This window comes from Dama dama, chromosome 21 (genome assembly GCF_033118175.1).
Source record: "Dama dama isolate Ldn47 chromosome 21, ASM3311817v1, whole genome shotgun sequence".
In the NCBI taxonomy this organism is placed as follows: domain Eukaryota; kingdom Metazoa; phylum Chordata; class Mammalia; order Artiodactyla; family Cervidae; genus Dama; species Dama dama.
In genome coordinates this window covers 464,918-486,856 of record NC_083701.1, presented here as the reverse complement: position 1 = coordinate 486,856, position 21,939 = coordinate 464,918, and the positions used below count along the sequence as shown (strand labels likewise).

At 39.8% G+C, this 21,939-nt stretch overlaps 1 protein-coding gene across 2 annotated transcripts in view; it reads left to right on the top strand.

Moving 5' to 3' along the window:
• Positions 1-20,230, top strand: part of LOC133042390 (cyclin-Y-like protein 1) — a 35,307-nt gene extending 15,077 nt beyond the window's left edge. Inside the window, exons 4-10 of one of the 2 annotated variants that reach the window (XM_061122888.1) lie at positions 3,182-3,282; positions 6,430-6,465; positions 8,605-8,656; positions 9,499-9,618; positions 13,490-13,656; positions 16,877-17,039; positions 18,165-20,230. In XM_061122888.1, the coding sequence (XP_060978871.1) occupies positions 3,182-3,282; positions 6,430-6,465; positions 8,605-8,656; positions 9,499-9,618; positions 13,490-13,656; positions 16,877-17,039; positions 18,165-18,281 (756 nt within the window). In that variant the 3' untranslated portion in view covers positions 18,282-20,230. The remainder of the gene's footprint in view (positions 1-3,181; positions 3,283-6,429; positions 6,466-8,604; positions 8,657-9,498; positions 9,619-13,489; positions 13,657-16,876; positions 17,040-18,164) is intronic. The other variant, XM_061122890.1, reaches the window with a different exon arrangement.
• The last annotated feature ends 1,709 nt before the right edge of the window (positions 20,231-21,939 follow it).

Below are 21,939 nucleotides of genomic sequence, written 5' to 3'. Positions count from 1 at the left end.
TCAGACAATACTTTCTATTATACCTACAATTAAAATACTGTACATTTCTACTAAGGCCTTGATTAAGAATCCTGTTCAAACTACTCATCCTGCCACATTGTCCATTAATGTGCAGTAATGTGGATGGAGTAGTTTACACTAATGCACTTCTTGTTGTTTTGTTGCTAAGTCAGACATGACTCTTTTGCAACCCCAGGGACTGTATCCCACCAGGCTCCCCTGTTCATGGACTTTTCCAGGCAAGAATACTGGAGTGGGTTGCTATTTCCTTCTTCAGGGGATCTTCCTGATTGAGGGATCAAACCTGCGTCTCTTGCATTGGCAGGTGGATTCTTCACCCACTGAGTCACCCACTTAGCCCCACGCTAATGCATAGAATATTACAAAATTTTAAGTTAAAGTCTTAATAATTATTAATAAACACATCTAAAGCTTATGGAAAGGGGAAGAAAAAAGTGAATTTCAGCTTAATTTTTTTGATGGGTTAAACTCAGAGGCAGTAGGCAGAATGGGAAGATTCACTTGGGTGGAGGCAGAATTTCAACAGGTGCTTGACTTTTAATGATAAGTTTTGGGGGGGATTGTTACTTATTAGTCTTCCAGTATGGTGATTTTCTAGTCTTTGCCATTAAACCTGAAGTCTACTAAGTAAGCCTTTTCCCTTCTTGTAAAGATTGTAGAAGTCCATCTGTTCTGTCCTTAGCTCTGAATGAAGGTAAATACTCTTCTTCATTGAACATTAAACTATCAGTGAGTGGGTTTTGCTGTTTGATTTTTGTATTTGCATTTTATATCATTAATCTTTGTCAGTGTAGTTTATTGAGGTTTTGAGCCAGTGATGATAAGGCTTTAATCATAAAGGACAGTTACCTTAAATTTTAAAGTGAGATGAGGGGAAAGTAATCTGTTGACAGCTAATACATCCAGGCTTTGCTCAGAGGCTTTAATTCTGCCATCCTTTAGTGAATAGTAGATGTCAAAAGTTTGAATTGCTTCAGGAGTAGGCCTGGAGAAGTGTTCACTATTTCTTTGGTAGGATCTAGCCAGTAGTCTGTAGGTTACTGATAGACTAAATGAGCACCCATAGTCTGTAGGGCTACGTCTGATTAAACTTGTTAAACGTTTCAGCACTAATATTTCCAAAGATAAACAGATATAATTCATAATAAAGAAAAAGTTTTAATAGAGAAAAACGGGATAAATGTTACCCAAAGCCAAAGCTCTACAAACTAGTCTATATTTTGGTGCATTTTCTTACTATTTTTATTCCCCTCATAGATAGATTTTATAGTCAGAACTGACTTTTACTGTGTGTAATGTGTCATACTGTTAATAGTGGTGGCCTTTTAAAAGATAACTTCATTTAGAATATAACTATTTGAATGAACAGTTTTCATGCTGTGTCTCTTTCAAGATTCTAAAATTACACATTAACCAGATGGCTTAAGGAATATATGAGTTTCAGTTTAAATCATTTCTAGCCTGAAGGAGAAATTCTTCCCAATAGTGGTACTTTTCGGGTATGTTATGTGTAGAACTTTTTGTTAATAAGGAGTAAGTGGCCTTGCCATAAAATACCTGAAACAAGCAAAACGGTGGCTTATACACCCATTTGGATAGTTCTTATTATTGGCTACTGGCAATGTTTATTTAAATGCTCTGTATTTTAAAAAAAACATTGACTAGATTTTCTCCTTGTTTCACCTTTGATGCATTTGTGGAGGACACTGATAGAGTGTGACAGCGTGGTGAAAACTACTTTATTTTAATAGAAGGAAGGAAGGCTCATCTGAATTAGTAAACAAAAACCAACAAAACCAAGTGTTAAAACTGTTTGTGTTCTGTGGTATTAAAGAATGCTATTACTCAGAGCTACTGACAGTGACTGGGATTTGATTATTGGCCTTTACTTAAAGGAAGAGAATTGTCCTCACATAGTTCAGGCTGTTTTAGTATTTGACTATGGCTGTGTTTTGGGCTCTTCACAAATAAATGGATACTTCTAAAGTGTTTTAAAGATAGCTTATTCTCCTGAGGGTCTGACAAAGCTCTTTTTCACCTACCCAGCACCACTGCAGATAGTTTGAATGTGTATCATTAGCATGATTTACCTTCCAGTTGTAATCGATCTTAAATAATTGGTCAAATGCTTCTTGATTCCTAATTTGTCCCAGATTCTGTTCTCAGCAGCTGGAGGAGGAGCAGTAAGAATCTGTCACCTGGAGGAGCTTGCTTGCTTACTTAGGAGGGGGATACCAGGCAAGCAGTTGAGACCATGTAACAGGTGGTGAAACAGGTGTAAGTGTGCAGAAAGGTAGAAGTTTGGTGGTGTGGCTGCTGGCTGAGGTTTGCTGGAGGTCGATGGGGTCAAGCTTGCTGGGACAAGGAGGAGGAAGAAGCCACTGCAGGCAGAGAGCAGCATGCGCAAGGCAGCAGAGTGCCATGATGAGTGTCAGATAACATGTAGAGTAGAATTAATAAAACTGTGAGATGAGTGGAAAGTATTCTCTGAGGCTCTCCCTTGTGTAATATAATGGCAGTCTTACTTAACCGTGAAATTCTCAGAGCTGCTTTGTCTGTTTCTTGGCTGTGAGAGAATCTTAAAGCTATACCCTTTCATCCTCTAGATAAGGAAACTGAGGCTCAAAGAGATCTATGGGCTTCAGGTCACTAGTGATAGAGCAGCCCTGGCATGCCCAGCCTCTGATTCAAAAACGCTTGTTTCCTCACACTGTCTCCCAAACTAATACATTTATGATTGGCGTTCATTTACTGCAATGAAATGCTCTCACATCGATATTATATAAAGCATTGCATTTTATTGTAGTAAATGAATAGAAATAGAAATCTCTGCTGCATTTCATTGCTTAAGGAAGAAACACTGAAGTCTTACTAAAAGCTTTCTCATTACTATAAAGGCAATTTATAATAGGTGCTTTCCAGGTTCATTTGTGAGTCCTTTTTCAAGAGCAGCAGTTTATACCACATTTCTCAGATCTTGCCTGTGGAAGTTAGAGTACAGAGGTTTCCCATGGAGCTGCACGTGATGCAACACTCAGCAGTTCATGGAGTATAAGGAAAATCTTAATGCTTTATCGTTTGACATTTTAACCAAGGAAAAAACACACTTTTATAGGTTTAACTTACTGTGACATTTTCTCCTATCTCCCTTCCCCTTCAGGTATCTCCAGGGCAACTTACTAAAAAGTATAGCTCATGCCCAACCATATTTCTGGATGACAGCACAGTCAGCCAGCCTAATCTTAGAACCACAATAAAATGGTGAGTACAGCTAGGTTGCCAAGGCTAAGTGGCAGACCCCCTTTATGCTGAAAGCATCCTCGCCATACATAATTTCATTCGTTTGGTTTGTCTTTTTCAGTGATCAGGTTAAGAAACTGGTGTCAACTCTATGTTGGTTTCAAGAACCTCTCAATATGAGTCTTCAGTTTCCATGTTAATCACAGAGTACATGATAGAAGGGAAAGTCAGTTAGCAAGTGAGAAATCCCAGGAAAAATGTAAACCTCATTTGATTCATTTCTATTGTTAAGACAATGTTGAACATAATGAGAAACAGAGGTACCTGTTTATTGTATGTTTCTAGAAAAAAATTATTGCTTTATGAGTTGGGAGAGTCCTACAACTATGTATACTAGTTTGGAAGCTACCATTAGAAGAAGGAACAGCTTGTCCCCTACTGGCACCGAAGTGAATCTGCAGTTAAATTTAACTGGACTTGGTCAAATTTATCCCACCGTGCATTTTTTTCCTGCAATATTTCTGTAGGAAATTTTACTTCTCCTTCCTCTCCACCAAAGAGGGGGAAAATATATCAAAACCGTTTTAAGGGGCATACTCTCAGCTTAATTTCTCCATAGATGAAATTTGTTCAACTGAGATTTTAACTTAATAGACACATTTAATTTTTGTTTTTGTTTTTTTTTAATTTTTGTTTATATATGTGTATCTCTAACACACTGTATCAATCAAAGCAGAGAACAAAAAAAGAGATGAAGTTTCAGAAACAAGGCTGTGGCCAGGCTTATACTTAAGAAGACACGAACAGTGTTACGATGACGAAAACTATTCCTCAACTTCTGGACGCCCCTAGTCCACAATTGGAGATGCACAGTCCAAAACGCCCTAATCATGGGAATGTTCAAGTTTATTTAAGAGAGAGAATTAAAAACCAAACAGGATGCAGACCTTCCTACCTCCCTTGGGGTTGTCCATGGAACATTAACTAATGTCTTCTTAGCATATGAATGTTGACTTTCCAGAACAGTTTGGGAAATGCTACTTGAAAATATTAGTATCCTTATCATTAATTTTACTTTTCTGTCTTAAAAATATAATTAGCTTATAAATTTAATTTAATTTTTAATGTGCAAGGCTTTTTATTTTTTAGCTATTTAAATGATCAGTAACTTCTAACTTTAATTAAAAACAACCAGTTCACAATCATAATAATGTAACTTTCTTATAATATTAGTTTCAGTCAAATCGTATTTCAACAAAAACTGAGCCCCATTGCTCTTTAAAGTCCTGAGTTTTGGCACTTCTCTCGTAATCACTGAATGTTTTTATTCAGCCAAGACTCTAAATCTGTGGGTTAAAAACTACTCTCACTGTGGCTAGACTCACAGCTTCTTTTGAATTCAAAAGAGCCTGATGTTCCAGTATATAATTCAGAAGTAGTTTTAAAGATTAACCTTGCTCAGACAAGTAGGTTTCATGCTTTTTATTCTCAACCTAGTCTTAGTGTTTGGAAATACAGTAAATTTTTTTCTCATTAAGTTTTAAAAATGACCATTCACATTCATTATTGATGAAATAAAGGTTTACTGAGAAAATTAATAGGGCAAATTGGCTTTTAGGAATGATTTTGAAAAATACGATGGGATTAGTTTTCATTTGGGGTAGGTGAGCCTTATTAGAATCACTTATGCAACTTTTTCAAGATGTATGTCTCTGAACACATACATGAATTCCACCTTTCCTCCCTGCCCTCAAGACACAGTCTGTGGGTCTTTCTGCCTCTCTGTCCCTGTGTCTCTTTCTCTCACACACACACCCCTTTTGACAAGCTGAGGAATGATGTGTGAGGCATGATTTCATAGACAAAAGCATCCTGAGAGATTCTGATCTTAACCCTGACTCAGTCATTCCTAGACTTGGCTACACGTTGCAGTCACCTGGGGAGCTTTAAATATAATCCTGTTGCCCAGGTCGTACCTAATGCAGTTAAATCAGAACATTTTGAAGCAGAAGCCAGGCAGTGTTTAAAGCGTCCCGGGTAATCCAGTGTGCAGCTGACCTTGGGAACCACTCTCTGCTTTGAGGGTAGGAGAAAGAGAACTACTTCTGATAATTGGTGGGACCTTGAGTAAGTCAATTTTAAGCCTTGATTCTCTTATTTGTAAAATGGGTTAAGTATCATATTAGGTTCAGTTGCCCTTTTTATCATGTAACTTTTAATTCTGTGACTTTAAAATCACTTTGAAGAAACTTTGAAGCACTATAGAAGTATCCATCTTTGATGCTAACAGTGTTACAGGCCTTTCTGCAAATGCTAAGATTCTATAGACGAGTTACAAAATTCAGATTTGCCTTCTCTCTATTATTTTGAGTTTCATTTTAGATACTGAGAACAAAGGGAAGCAAATAACTTAACCAGAGAACCTCTTAATTGCCTAATACACAGCATCTGTGAATAACTTAGGACTATAGTAATGTAAAAACTATCTGAGGACTTGTACCTGTTGGTTAGTTAATACTTTATTTAAAATAATGTGGAAATACCTGTCATTAATAGTGTACTGTGCTGTATTGTGCTGCCTTATTAGCAGTGCTTATTTCAGGATAACTAGGCCTATCATCAATTTTGTGACTATAAAATTTTGCTATTAAATTTTCTAATAATTATGTGTGAAAGTGATTTTAAATCCATTTTATTTGATATGGAGCACTTGTATTACTTACTTTTAGAGAAATAATGGAAAGTAGATGTGTTAGGGGGAATACCGAACTGAATCAACTGAAATGCAGTGCCTAACAAAAAGCCACACACACAAAACCTGTATGGCTTAAATTTAACCATGTGGATAGATGATGTAACTTGTATGGGATGAAAGATTCTGTGCATAGAAGGACAAATGACTGGGGAAATATATAATAATTTATATATTATAATAATCAACCCAAACATGTCTTCTAAGAGCACATCTATATTTTGGGTCTCCTAATTTTGCTAAAAGCCAAAGAACCTAAAACATGGGGGATACCACCTATGGGTACTGCTCTGAATTAGGGGGTCTGGGGGCCACTGGGCATCTGGATGGTCTTACCTCTCTGCCAACCCTTTAAAATGTCTTCAGGCCTAATGTGATAAAAACCAATTATTACAATATTTTTTTTTCCTCCACAGTGTGATCTTAGCAATATATTACCACATAAAGAACAGGTGAGCTCTTTTAAAACCTGTCTTGTTATTCCAGCTAATTAATTTACACAGTATCAAGTTTAGTGTTAATAACAATAGACAGTATTAGAGTAAGCTTTTACTGTTAGAGTGCTTTCATTACAGTATTGAAGTGAATCATTTATTTTTATTTTGGGACTCTTAATTCTTTAAGTTTTATGTGGTTTATATGGATATTTACTGTATTAGAAATTGAAATTTAAAAATTTAAAAAATTAAATCCACTGTATGTTAAAACAGGCTTTCCTTAGCACTGCTGAAGTTTTGAGCTGGATGAGGCTTTGGTGTGGGGTGCCACCCTGTGTGTCGCAGAGTATTTAGCAGCACCCTGGCCTCTGCTCTGTAGGTGCAAGTAAGGTGTTCTGCTTCTCTCCACATTAGGACAGGAAAACTGTCTCCTGAGGGATGAGATCACCATCTGACTGGGGACCCCAGTGTTTAACATAAGTCATTTTTTTAATGAAAAATAACCATTTTCCACAACAAAATAGTGGAGAGGATAGTATCTCATTAATAGGAGACAGTTGATTCTCATGTCAACATTGTCTTCAGTCATTTGCTTTGAAGAAGCAATATGAAAATCCAGCTACATGCAGACATATAGTTGGGAAGAGGTGAATTTTTAAAGCCTTGAGGTAATTTGACATATTCTTTGATCCTGTCCCCAAAATCCACATGTGCCAGTTTATTAAATTAGTTAAGATGGAATTCCAAGTCATTATCAGTGAACTTGAGGTAGATACTATGTTAAATTAATGCCCATTGATGTGTCATGCATACTGAGTGGATCTTTTTATCTGTACATGATTTTATAATATTATACATTGTCATTTGCAAAGTATTGGTTCACATGTCTTCAGACAGTGTCAAAAACTCACTCTTGTTAGTATCACTACCAGTCTTATCGGAAAAGTCTTTAAGTATTGATAAATCAAGCTCACCATAAATAACACACTGGAAGGTACAAATTTTCCAAAAATCCTAATATTTTTAGCTTGATGGTTTGAATTTTATCATTGGCAACAAATAGTTTGGAATTTTCTTTGAAGTGACAGGCTCACTTTGTTCATTTTTGTAAAAATGACTGTCAATTGGTGTTTCATGAAAAAAGTGGTTTAAATATGATGTTCTAGGGGGAAAAGTGACGTGGTTCCCGGTGAGTTACAAGTGCTCTCCCTTAGCACGGCCATATCTCAGTCCATGCAAGTGCTTAATGCATACTTTCCGCTTACTCAGAGTATGAGGAAGAAGAGTAAAGGTTTAAGAACACTTAATGTTTACTCTTTCATCATGGATGTTCTTAAGTGAAGCAGATTTTTTACATTCATTTGGCCAGGAATAAGTGAATGACTTCTAATTTAGTTTCATACCACTGCCTTGATTCACACTCAGAAATGAGCAATTTTTACCCACTTTTGCTTTTATACAATCATAGTTAAGTGTCAAACAGTGTAGAGGCAGGTGATGTCTTGGTATTCTTATAAAAAAAAGTTTTGACCTCTTGGACTTACAGGATTTCTGAAGAGGGGCCAGGGGAGATTCCCAGAGGCCTATAGACCACATTTGCAGAACTGCTGTTTAAATGGGCACAGTGTAGTAGTGTGGTGGAATTTAAAAGAAAAAGCCTGGTCTCTCTTAAAAGACAATTAAAATTTTTAACTCAAACTATTTAAAAGAGACAAGAAGAAATAAACAATAAGAATATAATATGAAGAACAAAAGGGGGTGGAGACAAGAAAAAATCATGAATCTCATATTTACATTCATTGAAGTTAGAAGACTTTATTGCCCACTACTACCACTTGATAAAATGTTCTTGTATATTCCATTGTGAGGTTAGTGAAATGGAAATGTATTGGTCTACGAACATTGCCTGTTAGAAGGGGTCTGTGTGGGTAAAGGCAGCTCTGGCTGGTTGTAGAAGAGATTTCATGCAACTTGGTGTGCTGAGTATAAAATAGGTCAGAAAACCTTTCTAATGGCAGAATCCAGGAGAATATGTAAAACTGTTTGCTTTATTAAGGTTAAGCTTCCTCTACTCCTCTCTCTACTTTTAGCAGATATTTTACTAAGCTAGTAACTCCTGAATTAATTTTTAAAATACACATTCTTATTTTATAGAGATGCCAACAGGTCCTTGGACATTTTTGATGAGAGATCACATCCACTCACAGTAAGTGTCACTTTTATTGAAGGTGTATTTTTCTTTTATTACAGTTGTGTTTATTTCATGTTGATTTGCTTTGAAATTAATCACTAGAAGAAAATTATTGCCTCCAGCTCAAAGCCAAGATTGTCTTCCTTTAAGTCTTCTTCCCCCACCCCATATTATGTCAAATAATTTTACCAAAAGCATGTTGTGTCAGGGGTGTGACTGATAAGAACCAAGTTATGCTTTGTATGACGAATGAGCAGGTAAGTAAACATACCCAAGTAACAGAAAATGTAGCTTTTTAAAGGATGATTTTCCATAGCATCACACAATATAAACATTTCCTAACACATCTAAGACCTCTAAGGAGAAAATTTAAAAACTGTTTAAATTTTAAACTAATTAAAATGACAGGGTTTAAAAACTCACTTCTTCAGGTGCTCAGTAGACACATGTGACTGGTGACCGCTGTGTAAGAGAGCACACTCTTAGAGTCTCTGGTTACAGGACACTGGGAAGGTGTTTTCATAGTTGACTGCAGAAAAGTATGATGACGTACAATGATCAGCAAGACTTTGAGCCTAAAAATAGTTTGCATTTGGTTAGAATTCTTTGGGGAAGAAGGTGAAAATACATTTTCTGAGGTTGTGCTTGCATTTTTCTTTAATGAATGGTAGTGAGTATTGAATCACTATGGTACTTTAGGATCCAATTGTTTATATTTAAAAGACTACAAGATATGTCACCTACTCAAAATTATTTTAAGTAGCACGTGGGCCCACGTGTGAAGATTGCTATCTTGAGGGTACTTTTAAGTATTTTTTTTCAGTGGATACTTAACATTGTGTTTTTTCTTCTTTCAGCGAGAAAGGGTTCCGGAGGAGTACTTTAAGCATGATCCTGAACACAAATTCATTTACAGATTTGTTCATACTCTTTTCAGTGCCGCCCAGCTGACTGCTGAATGTGCAATAGTGACTTTGGTAATATATTTTTCTCTTAATAGAAGCATCTCTAGAAATTTTTTTCTTGTACAGAAGGTATGGGCCTGTTTTTCAAATGAAAGTAGGTTCCTGAAATGATCATCAGAACTTTATTAAAGAGAAATGTATCAAAAAGAATTAAAACATAAGAGATTTGAGCTTTAGTAATCATCATGATTTAAAATGTTGCCATTGCTTTTCTCATCACAAAACAGTAGATGTTAAAGGCAGCAGGAGAGACTTCTGGTTTCTCCTTCCACACCTCAGGATGCATGCACACACAGTGCACACAGGTACACACTGGCAAAGTGTGCTGGGTGGTAGGATGGAGGCGATCACTGAACTTCCTGGCCCACGGCAGGTGTAGATTCAGTGTGTTTCTGAGTCTCAGGCTGTGTTGCCTAGGCAGTTGTGATGTGTGTCTTGATTGAGACCGACTGCCTTCACCTCCCTGACCTTGGACGACAGTGTTAACCATCTCTACTGTCCTCTGGTGCCGGCGTGTGAAGATACCCAGGACTGGGGTGTCAGCAGTGCTTGGAAAGGCTTTACTCAAGTTAGCCTGCCGAGCTCCAGCTATGTGAGGACCTTTCTGTCATCCATACTGAATTCCTATGGTAAGATTTTATCATTTGAATAATACATCATATTCAGCTGAGAGGTAGTTGGGATTGCCTAACTCCTCCCTATAGCAAACCTACAGGGGAAGGTCAGCTGCATGGTCTGAAGGGAGGGCCTGCGTCCACCGCTGCCTGCGCCCCTGCAGGCAGAGTGTAGGAGAGGCGGCTTCCCCTCAGTGGGCCCCGGGTCAGACGCAGGCCTTTTCTTGGAGCTGCGAGCCAGTTACAGTGCTGAGTTAGCATGTGCCTGAGAGAGGCAGGAGTGGCGCTGGACGTGGAGAGCTGGGAAATGCAGGCAGGAGAGGGTATGTGGGTTGGAAGAGGGGCATTTCTTTGTAGACAAGTTGAGCCGGTTGGACCTGTGAGACAGCAGAGTGACAGTGTCTAGCAGTCATTTGACTGTACAGGATTGGAGCCCGAAGCTGAGCGAGAGGCAGGGAATTACGTGTAGCTGTTCAAATGCAGAGAAAGTACGTTAAATAAAAGTTGAGGAGAAGATAGATCTGTGGGGACTGTCAGCACTTACAGGACACATCCCCAGAGGAGTGGCCACTCGGAGTGGTAGGAAACCCAGGAGAGAATCAGAAGAGCTGCCAGGAGAGCTTGAAGAAGGAGAGCATGGTGCACGTGCTGAGTGCTGCCAAGGAGTTCCTTAGGGCATACATAGGCACCAAATGCCTGCCCGTGTCACGGTTCTCAGTGCTGGGCATAGAGGAGAGTTCTTGCCTTTCTGAGGTAAGTATAGCAGACATAAGGGTTTTGTTTTTCTCTAGTTTTTATGGAGTATGGTTCATTTACAGTGTGTGTAAGTATCGGGTGTACCACAGAGTGTAAGACTTTTAAAAATGAGTATTTTTAAAAAGATGACTGTTTGAAGTAGTAGTGAAAGCTAGAAAGAGAAAGCAAGGTAACGGGATGGAGAGATTAGAGGGGCTTCCCTGGTGGCTCAGACAGGAAGCAGTCTGCCTGCAGTGCAGGAGACTTGGGTTCCATCCCTGGTTTGGGAAGATCCCCTGGAGAAGGGAGTGGCAACCCACTGCAGTATTCTTACCTGGAGAACTCCCCATGGACAGAGGAGCCAGACGGGTCCATGGGGTCACAGAGTCAGACACGACTGAGCGACTTAACGCATGCACGCTAGAAAGACCAGGAAGAGCCTCTTTACAGAGGTGAGATCTGAACCAGGACCTGGCTGGACTGAGGAAGATGAGGGGCCTGATAGCACAGGCGGGGGCAGAGCACGAGGCGCAGACAGGAGCGGTTCTGTGCTGAGGGATCAGCAACGCGCCGCTGTGATCAGAGTAGGGAATGAGGGAAGGCACAGGCGATGAGGGCACAGAAGGACGATGGCATCTCACACAGGGCCTCGTAGCTAGCAGGCCACAGAAGTGACCTGTTTGATGGGAGAGCCCTGGCAGATGTTGGGCAGGCCCGTGAAGTGCACTTAATCTGAGAGGCTCTCCTGGCTGCTCTGGGGAGAACAGACTGTGGTTGGCGGTCAGTGGAAGCAGAGAAGTTAGGAGGCAATGGCAGTGATAGAAGCCAGAAGTGTTGGACAGAAGAGCAGAGCCGGCAGGTGACCAGTGAAAGTGGAGATAAGAATTCCCAACAGATGGTAGTGAGATAACTCAAGTGGAGTTCTTTGGTCCCGGCAGCCAGGCGTGTGGCAGTGTCTCTCAGCTCTGAGGGCAGGCCTGGGGAGTGGGGCGCTGTGATGAAGAGTGCTGGCTGTTTGTCATGAAGGCAGCAGTGACCATGCCTCAGTAGTTTCAGCGGGGCAGTGGCGGCCAGGGGCAGACTAAATGGGCTAAGGAGAGGATGGGTCATGAGGAGCCAGTGTCAGAACATTTCCTGAAGGAAGTGTTCTAAGGGGTGGTGACGGATGGGCTGAGAACATGTAAGAGAACATTGGAGAAAATCTCTGACAGAGAAGGGGGGTTGTTCAAGAAGAGATGAATTGTGGGAACAGTGTTCTGCAGAAATGAGAGGTGGGACTGACTTCATTCATAGAAGAGTTAGCTTCAGGGAAAAGAAAGAGATGTCACTTCCACTGAGACAGGAGGGCAAGTGGTGTAAATGAGACCAGGTTTGCCTTTAGTGAAGCTGAGAGGAAGCTGAGGGACTGCCCCTGAGGCTGAACTGCCTCTGTCAGTGCCATAATACAGCAGAGGGGCGGACCCTGTGGGAGACTCGTTCTTAGAGAGTACTGGCGCATGCGGAGTTCTCTGGGGAGTCGGGGGCAGAAGTTCACTAAGGGTATATAATCTCAGTAACCGTGTTTGAAACACAGTTGAGTTTGGAGAGCTTTGGCAGATCGGAGCTGTCAGTCTGATAACGGGACATTTTTCTTTTTGTCCAATGGCATATATTTTCTTCTGCAGAGGTAACACCATCACAACTTATGTCTTTAATCTTTACTCAGCTGTTAACTTGGTCTGGTTCTTTATAGAATAGCCATTTGACACATATAAAAGAAGCCATGAAGTCATCCCACAAACTACCTGGCTGATTTAGAGGAGCCCCAGGGATTCAGACACCGGCAGCTCTTAACCACCTTAGAACCAAACAAATTGACTAAGTTGCAGAATATGTAAGACCAATGAGTTATGAAATAATGGAGATGTGAAAAATCGGGGATATGAACAAAGAGCTCTTCTGTGCATGAATCTTCCCTAAAAAGGCACTAAATGGAAAGCACAGCTGCTTTGTGTTGCCTGTCCTGCGTGGCACAGCAGGGAGGCTCCTTGACCTGGGAGGCTCTCTTGACCACCAGTTATTATCTTCAAGTTCACCCTCTGAAGAGAAGAACTGCTCAGTCTTACCAGAGTTTTACATACTCAAGCTTTATGTAAAATTGCCACATACCCACCACCAGTATGGTAGGTACATTGCACACGGTAGGCATTCAAGCATTTACTGAACGGTTGAATCGATGCTGGGCTATACGTGCTGCCTTTTACAAGTGGGAAGGTAATAACACAATGCCTGTCTTTAGAATGCTGAGATGTCCTTTCATTCCTGCGACCAAAATTGAGTTGGAAATTCACATGGGCAGGGTAGAAATACCAGACTGAGATATATTTGCCTTACAACTGTGACCTGGCCTTTGGCCTTGGCTGGCCGAGCAAAAGTCTCTGTAGAACCAAAAAATAAAAGACATGTTAAAAACAGATGAAACCTATCATTCCTAACAATTCTATCACGGCCCTTAAACTGAACTAAAATCAAAGGTCAGTCCTCTACTTTTGCAGGTTTACTTAGAAAGGCTTTTAACTTATGCTGAGATCGACGTTTGCCCCACTAACTGGAAAAGAATTGTTTTGGGAGCCATTCTTCTTGCCTCCAAGGTTTGGGACGATCAGGCTGTTTGGAATGTGGACTACTCCCAGATCCTAAAGGACATGACAGTTGAGGACATGTGAGTTTGTAAGGTTACGGTGAACGGTCTAACCATTTTCCAATACCTTATTTGCTCCCATAAAGTTTACAGCCTAAGAAATGTTACATTTTAAGAAAGGTTACGTTGCGCAGAGAGCTGAACTAGGTATAAATATAAAATTAGACCTCTTTCTGTCTAGCTGTAGTGTAACCATTTGTATTTCCCATCATTAATTAGTTAAATCTTGGTGTGTTACTGTTGTAATATTCTGCTTGATAAATTGAAATTACTTTTCTGGTGGTTTTTGCCATTTTACAAGCTCACTACCAGAACAACATGATGCAGTAAAGAACTTCATGTCTTTCTTAAAGCTGTCTACCAGGTCCAGTCTGTTTTTAAGAGACACATGTCTGGCCTTGGAAGTTAAGTGGTCACTGCTGAGGTCTTAGCACCTCCAGACTACTGAGGTTATAACTTCAACTTGAGTCACACATTGTATGTTTGTTTTTGCAGGTCTTTTCTTCTTTTGTAATCTGAGGTTGTCTCTAAGGTTCTGCTGTTACGGAAACCGTGATGTACAGATGACCAAATAGAAAGGTTTCAGATCTCTGTGTTCTGTCTCCTCCACTGTCAGGAGTGTTCCCCATGTTTAGAAGTAGGTCTGCTGAGTTAGGAAACTCCTTTGTCTCGGGTAGCCCCGGAAGAGTCAGTGGGGCCTCACCCGGGGCACTCAGCAACCACAGCGGTACTTGGTGGGGCCTCGAGTTAACTTGGGGGGTTCCTCACAGATGGCATGCTCCCATGGGCGTGAAACATCAGGCTTGCTGTCTGGCTGCAGGGAAGGGCCCCGAGGGTGGGAGGCAGCAGGAACCAGAGAGGTATTTGCAGCAGACTCTAGAAGTGCTCACTTGACAGCAAAAATGTCCTTGTGGGTGGCATTTAGGAAAACGTAAAGGGGCACTTCTTTATTATAGTGAACAGCAGAGGACAATCAAGGTCATGGCAGGCAGTGGCAAGAGTTTGTTTTTGTTACCTTTGCCCCTGACTCTTAATTCAGATTTACCAAAGTGCATATTTACAACTGAAGCAAAGAACCTTGTGACTAAGAGAAGGGACCAGTGATTGTTGGTAGCTGTCAAAGTGGCTTTTGGTGAAAATGTCCACTTTGATGATAAAAAGTGTCATGGTGATAATGCTGGTAGCCACCTTAGTGTTACGGCAGATAATTCGAGATAAGTAGAAGTACTTTTGGAATTTGTAGAAACTAAGGTGACATTGAGCACCACTATCATCCATCTTTAAACTGGTTCCTTGAAGGAAGGAAAATGTGTAATCATAAACACCAGGTCTGCCATGATGGCAGCTGAAATTTTCTCAGAACCTGCAGCTAAGCTGACGGGGGCTCTGGGTCCAGTTACAGCATCAGAGAACATGCAGGGAAGTGTGTGGATGTTCATAGATGTGAGCCCAGTAGCACTGATGGCAGTGTCTAGCTACAGGAAGAAGCTAATTGTAAACAGCACTTTTCTGTGTACAAAAGAATCACCAGGAGCTATGTTCGTAATAGGTTGCTTTTGTTTATGATCTTTGGAAACTGGAGAGCATTACAGCCAAGTGTTCAAGTCACATTTGTCTCATCCCCCTGCTGTTGGCTGCTATTTGTAATGGTCTCATTTTGAGTCTAAATTGAAAAATTGGCATCTAGCAGCTTTTCCTTAAAAGTTTTCTAACATCCATGTATCTTGTTTGAATATATTGAGCAGCTGCTGTTCAGAAAATTTGCTGCACCTATAAATGGCATGCTCTTCAGTCATCTAGTCATTTAAAAAAAAAACAACACAGAAGCGTATTCTGTAGTCCTAATGCTTTTTTCTTCAGTAAGTAAAGCTGTGTTAATAGACATGTTAATCCTATGAAGTACTGTATTTCCACACAATTAAAATGTATTAGTGGAAGAGAATATAAAAGGGATAGTGAAGTGCATTTATTCCCGTAGTAAATTAAGTCCTGATTAGCTGATTATCAAAACATTATCTGATTTACATTTCTATAGACTTATGGCCATATGAACAGGAAATTAATTTTGGAGGTAGGTTCAGTTAGGTTTAAAGTTCAACAAATGAGAAACCTCATTTCTGCTCACACTCTGCTCTCCACGCAGGAGAACATCAAACATTTGATGACTTACCAATGGATAAAATATTAACACTTTAAAACCAGGAAACAAATATTTTGAAAAATAAGTCACTTTCATTTGTCTGGGTATTTATCATTTTTATATAATTAACTCTTTAAAGTGATTGCTGTGAAAGTGGTAAGACTTACTCTGATTTTATTTACTTAAATATTAGACAAGCTAATGACTGTGTATGGTCCCACAGGAAAGACCTGCTCCCAGGACCCTACTTTCCCACTTCATTGAATTTGCCGCCTGCGTGCCTATGCACCTTCTGTCCTAGTCAGGGCCGGCGGACGGAGCACAGGGAGAAGTGCTCCATCGGGGTCATTGCTCAGGTGCATTTAGTCTAGCCAAGACGTCTCCCCTTAATCCTACTGCCTCCCATAGCTTAAAAAGTGTTTCCCATCCTGTCCCAGGAACACCTTCTGGTCCTACTGGGATTAAGAGGAACAGAAACTTGCATTCTGCCCTTTGCTACAGTCCCCTGCACTGGAGCCGGGGGAGGGGATTCCCTTTCGCATGGAGTGTAGCTTATTTATTTATTTATCTGAGATGAATCCTTGTTGCCTCAAGAGTCTTCTCCCCTCAGAGATAATAGCAGTGGCTCTCCATGGCCCCATTTGTTGCCGTGGTGATGTGCCTACTGCTTTTGTTGGCGTGTCTCTACTTCAGTAAGCCCCTTCCTGTTATCGGTGAAAATGTCTGCAAGTTCTCCAGAGCTAATAAACAGCATACATCATTCCTTTCATCTGATGACTATAGCGGGGCCTTGTGAGTGAGCGTGGAGCATGAATGCACAGCTGCACTAATGGAACTCTGAAGAAGGAGCCCCCGAGTCAGCAGCATGGGTGCATAAGAGGGCCGTAACCTCCCCGCCTTGTCCCAAACTCCAAGTGCCAGGACGCAGGAAGAACCACAAAGAGCTGCACCTTGTTTGAACATTAGTGTGTTAATCCAGCTGGGGAGCCATTATTTGTTTCCAAACTGTATTTAGAGCTGTTGTGGCACAGAATGGGGTTTCTGAAGATAGCCCAGTTGACTAAAATTGTCCTATGTTGGTTTTGTCTTCTCCTCCCCCAGGAATGAGATGGAAAGGCACTTTCTGGAGCTCCTTCAGTTTAATATTAATGTTCCCGCCAGTGTTTATGCCAAATACTACTTTGACCTTTGCTCCTTAGCAGATGACAACAACCTGAGTTTTCTAACTGCTCCTCTTAGCAAAGAAAGAGCACAGAGCCTAGAGGTAAGACTGGGGATTCACTAACTGGGTTTTCTGTCAGCCACCAAAGCCAGCATCTGTGGCTGACTTACACTACGCAGTGACTAACAGTTTGAAGAGCTTATTAACCCATTGGCATCTTATTCCCTGTGTCTTTTATGGGTTAGACAGAGATATCCCATTATTTTTTTTAAAAAAATTAGAGATATCTCTTATGTAACCATAATTCAGAATATTTTAAATCAGATTTAACTGTACTTAATGGTTTTCCATTTGAACCTCCACACTTACATATAACCATACAGGAATAATTTCTTATAATTGTATCCCTAATCATATGTACATTGATAATTACTTACCACTCTTAACTGCCTGAGCTTGTAGTGTGTGTTTGTGTGTATCACAGTTCAGCCCCATGAGTTTATTAGACCAGAAGCATCAGGGGCTAACCTGTGAGACCTATACTTGGAAATTATAATGTGGGTTCAGAAACTGGATGTAGAAAGTAGGTGGGTTTTTAATGGAAGTGGTAACAGACATGGGATGAAGGAATTTGTAGTAGTGGTTTGCAGAGTAATTTGAAGTCGTTTGTGATTTCTGGTGGGTATACAGCAGAATGTACAACTGAAATGAATACATATAAAGTTGACACTTTTTTGGTACCTTGGTACTTTAGAAATAAGACATTTTTCTACAATAATTTACATGCATGTGAAATAGCACCTTGTAGTGCTTCATCACTAGACCTTTCTTGCCTTCAACACACACCTACCTCATTAAAATGTTCTTAGTGTGTAGTAAATAATGAAGACTGAATAGAAGTTGAATAGCTGGGTAAACACTGGTTTTGCTCAGGTGTGTTCATTATGTTTAAGGATCTGGTATGTAGGTAACATAATATTGCTGTTAGATGGGGCCTATTTTGGGAACCCGGTTTTTAAATATGTTCCTCCCTGCCCCAGCAATCTCATCATAGCCCTTGAAAAATATTATCTTAGGGAATCAGCAGTGTAGATATGAGCTATCCAAAGTAGCAGCAACTGTCAATCGAAATGAATGCAGATGTGTGGCTTATCAGTGCTGCTTTCTTTAAGGTTGGAACTTTTTTCCCCCAATTATACTTATGTTCTATCTGATTGACTTTCTTAGGCCATCTCCAGACTGTGTGAAGACAAATACAAAGACTTGGGCAGAGTTGCTGTGAGAAGGTCTTTCAGCGCTGATAATTCCATTGGTATTCAGCGCTCCAATGCCACCCTCTCATGAACAGAGAGGTGAGGGGTTGCAACATCATGAACCCCTCGCAACAAGGACTGGAGAAATACCACCTCTCCTGCTCAGAAACCAGCAAAGTTAGTGTTTTCACCTAGAAGAAAGACACTGAATTCAAGAGACTTGCAGACAGCAAACGTTATGGTCATAGGAAAAAACTGGACCTTGTCAAGGCAACACACTCTTCTGTTCTTTTTAATGGAAACAGAGTTACAAAAACCACTCCAAAGCTAAAAGCTCCCAACCCACCCACAGATATTTGCTTACTGTGTAGGCCGATAACTGTGAACTATGTGAGGTTTTTTTAATAGTTTAAATTTTTAGACTTTAAAGACACTATTATATAACTTTTACTTTTTCCTATTTTTCTCGCCCATATTGCTGCATATTCCTTTAGAATCAATGCAGTATTGCCGTTCAAACACGGGACTCCTAACGACTCATAAAGCCACTTAGGAACAGACTGTTGTAGCACTGTTAGGTTTTGAAGGATTCTTCCTCCCTATTTCATTGAAGCTGCTAGTCATTTTTGGCAATCAGTTTAAACCAAAAAGCTGCTGAATAACACTTGTCATTCAGTTCTTTTGCAAGCACTGCTTATTAGCATATTAGCATGTTTGGGATCACAAGCAGAGAAAGTATGTTGTTACCTGCTTCTATTGGGTCCGAACTGCGTTTCTTGTTAACTCTAATGGTGCTTCTCATTTTCTGATGATTTTCCTCTTTGTTAAATACTTGTATTAAAGGATATTTTCATAATTCTAGCCAACCTGTTAGTCCAGGAATAAGCAGATAGTGAAATAGAAGGTGTCCCAAAAGTCTTGGTGCAATTTTAAGCTTTAATACAGTGTGCTTGGACACTCCAGGACACTGCCGCAGAAGTATAAATGCTACAGACGCAAAATGTCACTTGAAAGTTTACTTGAATTTCTTCTAAACTCATTTAGTTTTGTAAATCTTAGATGTTAAGCTTTTAATTTGAATTTTTTGTTTCAGTCCCTCTTGAAGATGGCAAACAATAGGCTGAAACAAAAGGTTAAAATTAAGAGCTTAATGTTTAAAATTTACAAAACTAAATGAGTTTAGAAGAAATTCAAGTAAACTCTCAGGTGATGTAAGTTTGTAGCATTTATATTTCTACAAGTATCAAAGCTTCAAATTGCACAAAGACTTCAGGAGGATATCTTGTATCTTTATAGACCTGGCCTCCTCTTTTTAAAATAGTCCTTTGCCTGGCTGGGCTGTTGATCTGCTTGAACACGGAAGTTTCTTTTTTCTAGGTTTGGTAAAGGAATAATGAACAATAGCATTAGTTCTCGGTAATAAACTGAAAGGAACTGGACCCTAGTAGTAGTGACAGGAAAGTAAGCAACATGAAACAGCTTTTCTGTTCTGCGTGTTAACCTGGCTGTAGGTGTGTCACTTCAAGTTGTTACTTGAGGAAAGATAAATCTTAGGAACCCTTACCTCAGGCTTTTTAAAACACAGGGTACCACTTAGCCACCAGGAAGCCCATTAAAAGACAGGGAGGTCCAGTAATCAGTCTTTTAGGAAATTGGTAATGATGTCACCTAAACTTGAAACATTAAAAAAAAAAAAAGTGTTCTCAACTATGTAAAATCTTTCTCCTACCTTCTCAAACATAATCCTAGGAATTTTGCCTGTAAACAAAGCATTTCTGGGCTAGAAATACTTTCTCTCTTTATAGCAAGGCTTCACATTATATTGAGTGCCACAGGTTCCATCATTTTTAAAGGACAGAGACATAAATGATAAATAATGGATATAAAATATTACAGTCTACCACCTCAAAAAATATTGTTTATGGAGCTTGGAGATTCAAGTATCGATTGCAGTTTTATTTTGAAAAGAATGCTACAACTTGTGTGGTTTTTCTTCCTCATGTTATATGAAAAGAAAAGCTAATAAACTCTATTTTAATTAAAATACGTGGCTGTTGTGCATCTTCTCACTGCTCACATAACATCACGGCTCTGCTTAGCGCAAATGTTCTCAGTCCGCTCTGATAGGCAGGCCTGAAAGCATTTTCCAACTACCCATTCAAAAGTTTCTTTGACCGTTGCCTTTAGTTAAGAGGCATTTATTTCTTCGGCTTATGTTCTTTTCAACCAGAAGATAATTTAGTACACTTAAAATCACTGGCTGTGGTGCTCAGTGGCATAGTGCATTAGATGGCACTTTGGAATTGTGTGTTATTGTACCAACCGGGGAAAAAAGCACACTGGAAGATAAAAGGTAAAACACAGAAAGGAGTTACAGAAATACTGTTGAATCAGAACATGAGTTACTTGAGGATTTCAAGCCACTGAACAGGAAAGAAGATGGAATAAGAGGAGGTAGAACTGTGTTGTTATAAAGAGGGTGATGTTAAACAAGCCATGTGATGTACCAGACCACCATCAGGTTTCTCTAAGACCCTGGTCACTGCACTCGCGCAATATTCCATCACTCCTGGTAGTGCTGTTGTGTCTTCATCCACCTTAATTCACTACCTAAGGTCAGATCTTTTAACTTTGTTCTTGGTAAGTTGTTGATTAGGAGAAATAATCTGAATTAGTGCAGAAGGAGAGAAAAACTATGACAAATCACTAAGATAGTTTGTACCATGTAATAATATGCCAGTTACTAAGCAGAAATGCTGTCACATCTTGAGTGGTCAAAGGTGAAAAAAAAGGGGGGGGTAGGAACACTGCTTGGACACGACTGTAGTTTGAAGACAAGTTAGAATCACTAAAAATTGCTCTTTCAGTGTTAATTCTAGAGACAATTACAGCCATTTTGATAAATGGAAAACTTAAAGGTTCTCATAAGTACTATAGGGCATGAAAACTAGTTCCTAGTAGGGGCAATAGGGTAGTGTTGAGATTTTATACTTAGGAAGAGTTTATTCCCTAAAGTACTAAGACTATAAAAGAATACCTCAACTCAAATTTATTTTCATTTTTAGTTTTTGGAATATACCGACGGTGCAATTTTAACTGGAATACTGTGAACTGAACTTTATAAGGACAAGACAAAGGTTTCAAATCTATGTTTGAACCAAATGAAATTGTCATTTTTCTACATTAAATTCACGTGGTTCACCCTAAGACAACTTAGGGCCCAGTGTTTCTGAGAAGTTTTTTCCATTCTGTATCAGATTCTATCATGACCCTATTCTATCACATCTAAAGTACCCTGTATGCCCATTATTGAAATTCAACATTACTAAATCCTGGTTTTATAACAACTCATGTTTCATTTGTTAGTTTTCCCATTTTATAAGATATACCATTACTTGATTTTTTAAAAGTGCTGATGAAGTCAGTATTTACTGGAAAATCATTCACTCTATATTTCAGGTTATGCAATGTTTTGGGAAGTGTTTCCATACAGCATGTAGGTTACCTGAACTCTTTGATCACACAAGCCTTCTAACCACGTGTAGAGTGACTAGGACTGTTCCTCGCCCAGAAGCTGTGGTCTGTGAGTTCAGAGCTACTAGGTAAAGCACCTGATGGCTGGCAGAGCCTCTCTCAGGCAAGCGCTAGTTTCTGTGCAGAATCTGTCGATTATCCCTAGCATCTACCAAGGATTAGATCACCTAAGATCTCAACTGTTGGCCACTTACCACCCTGGCCGGCCTGACACT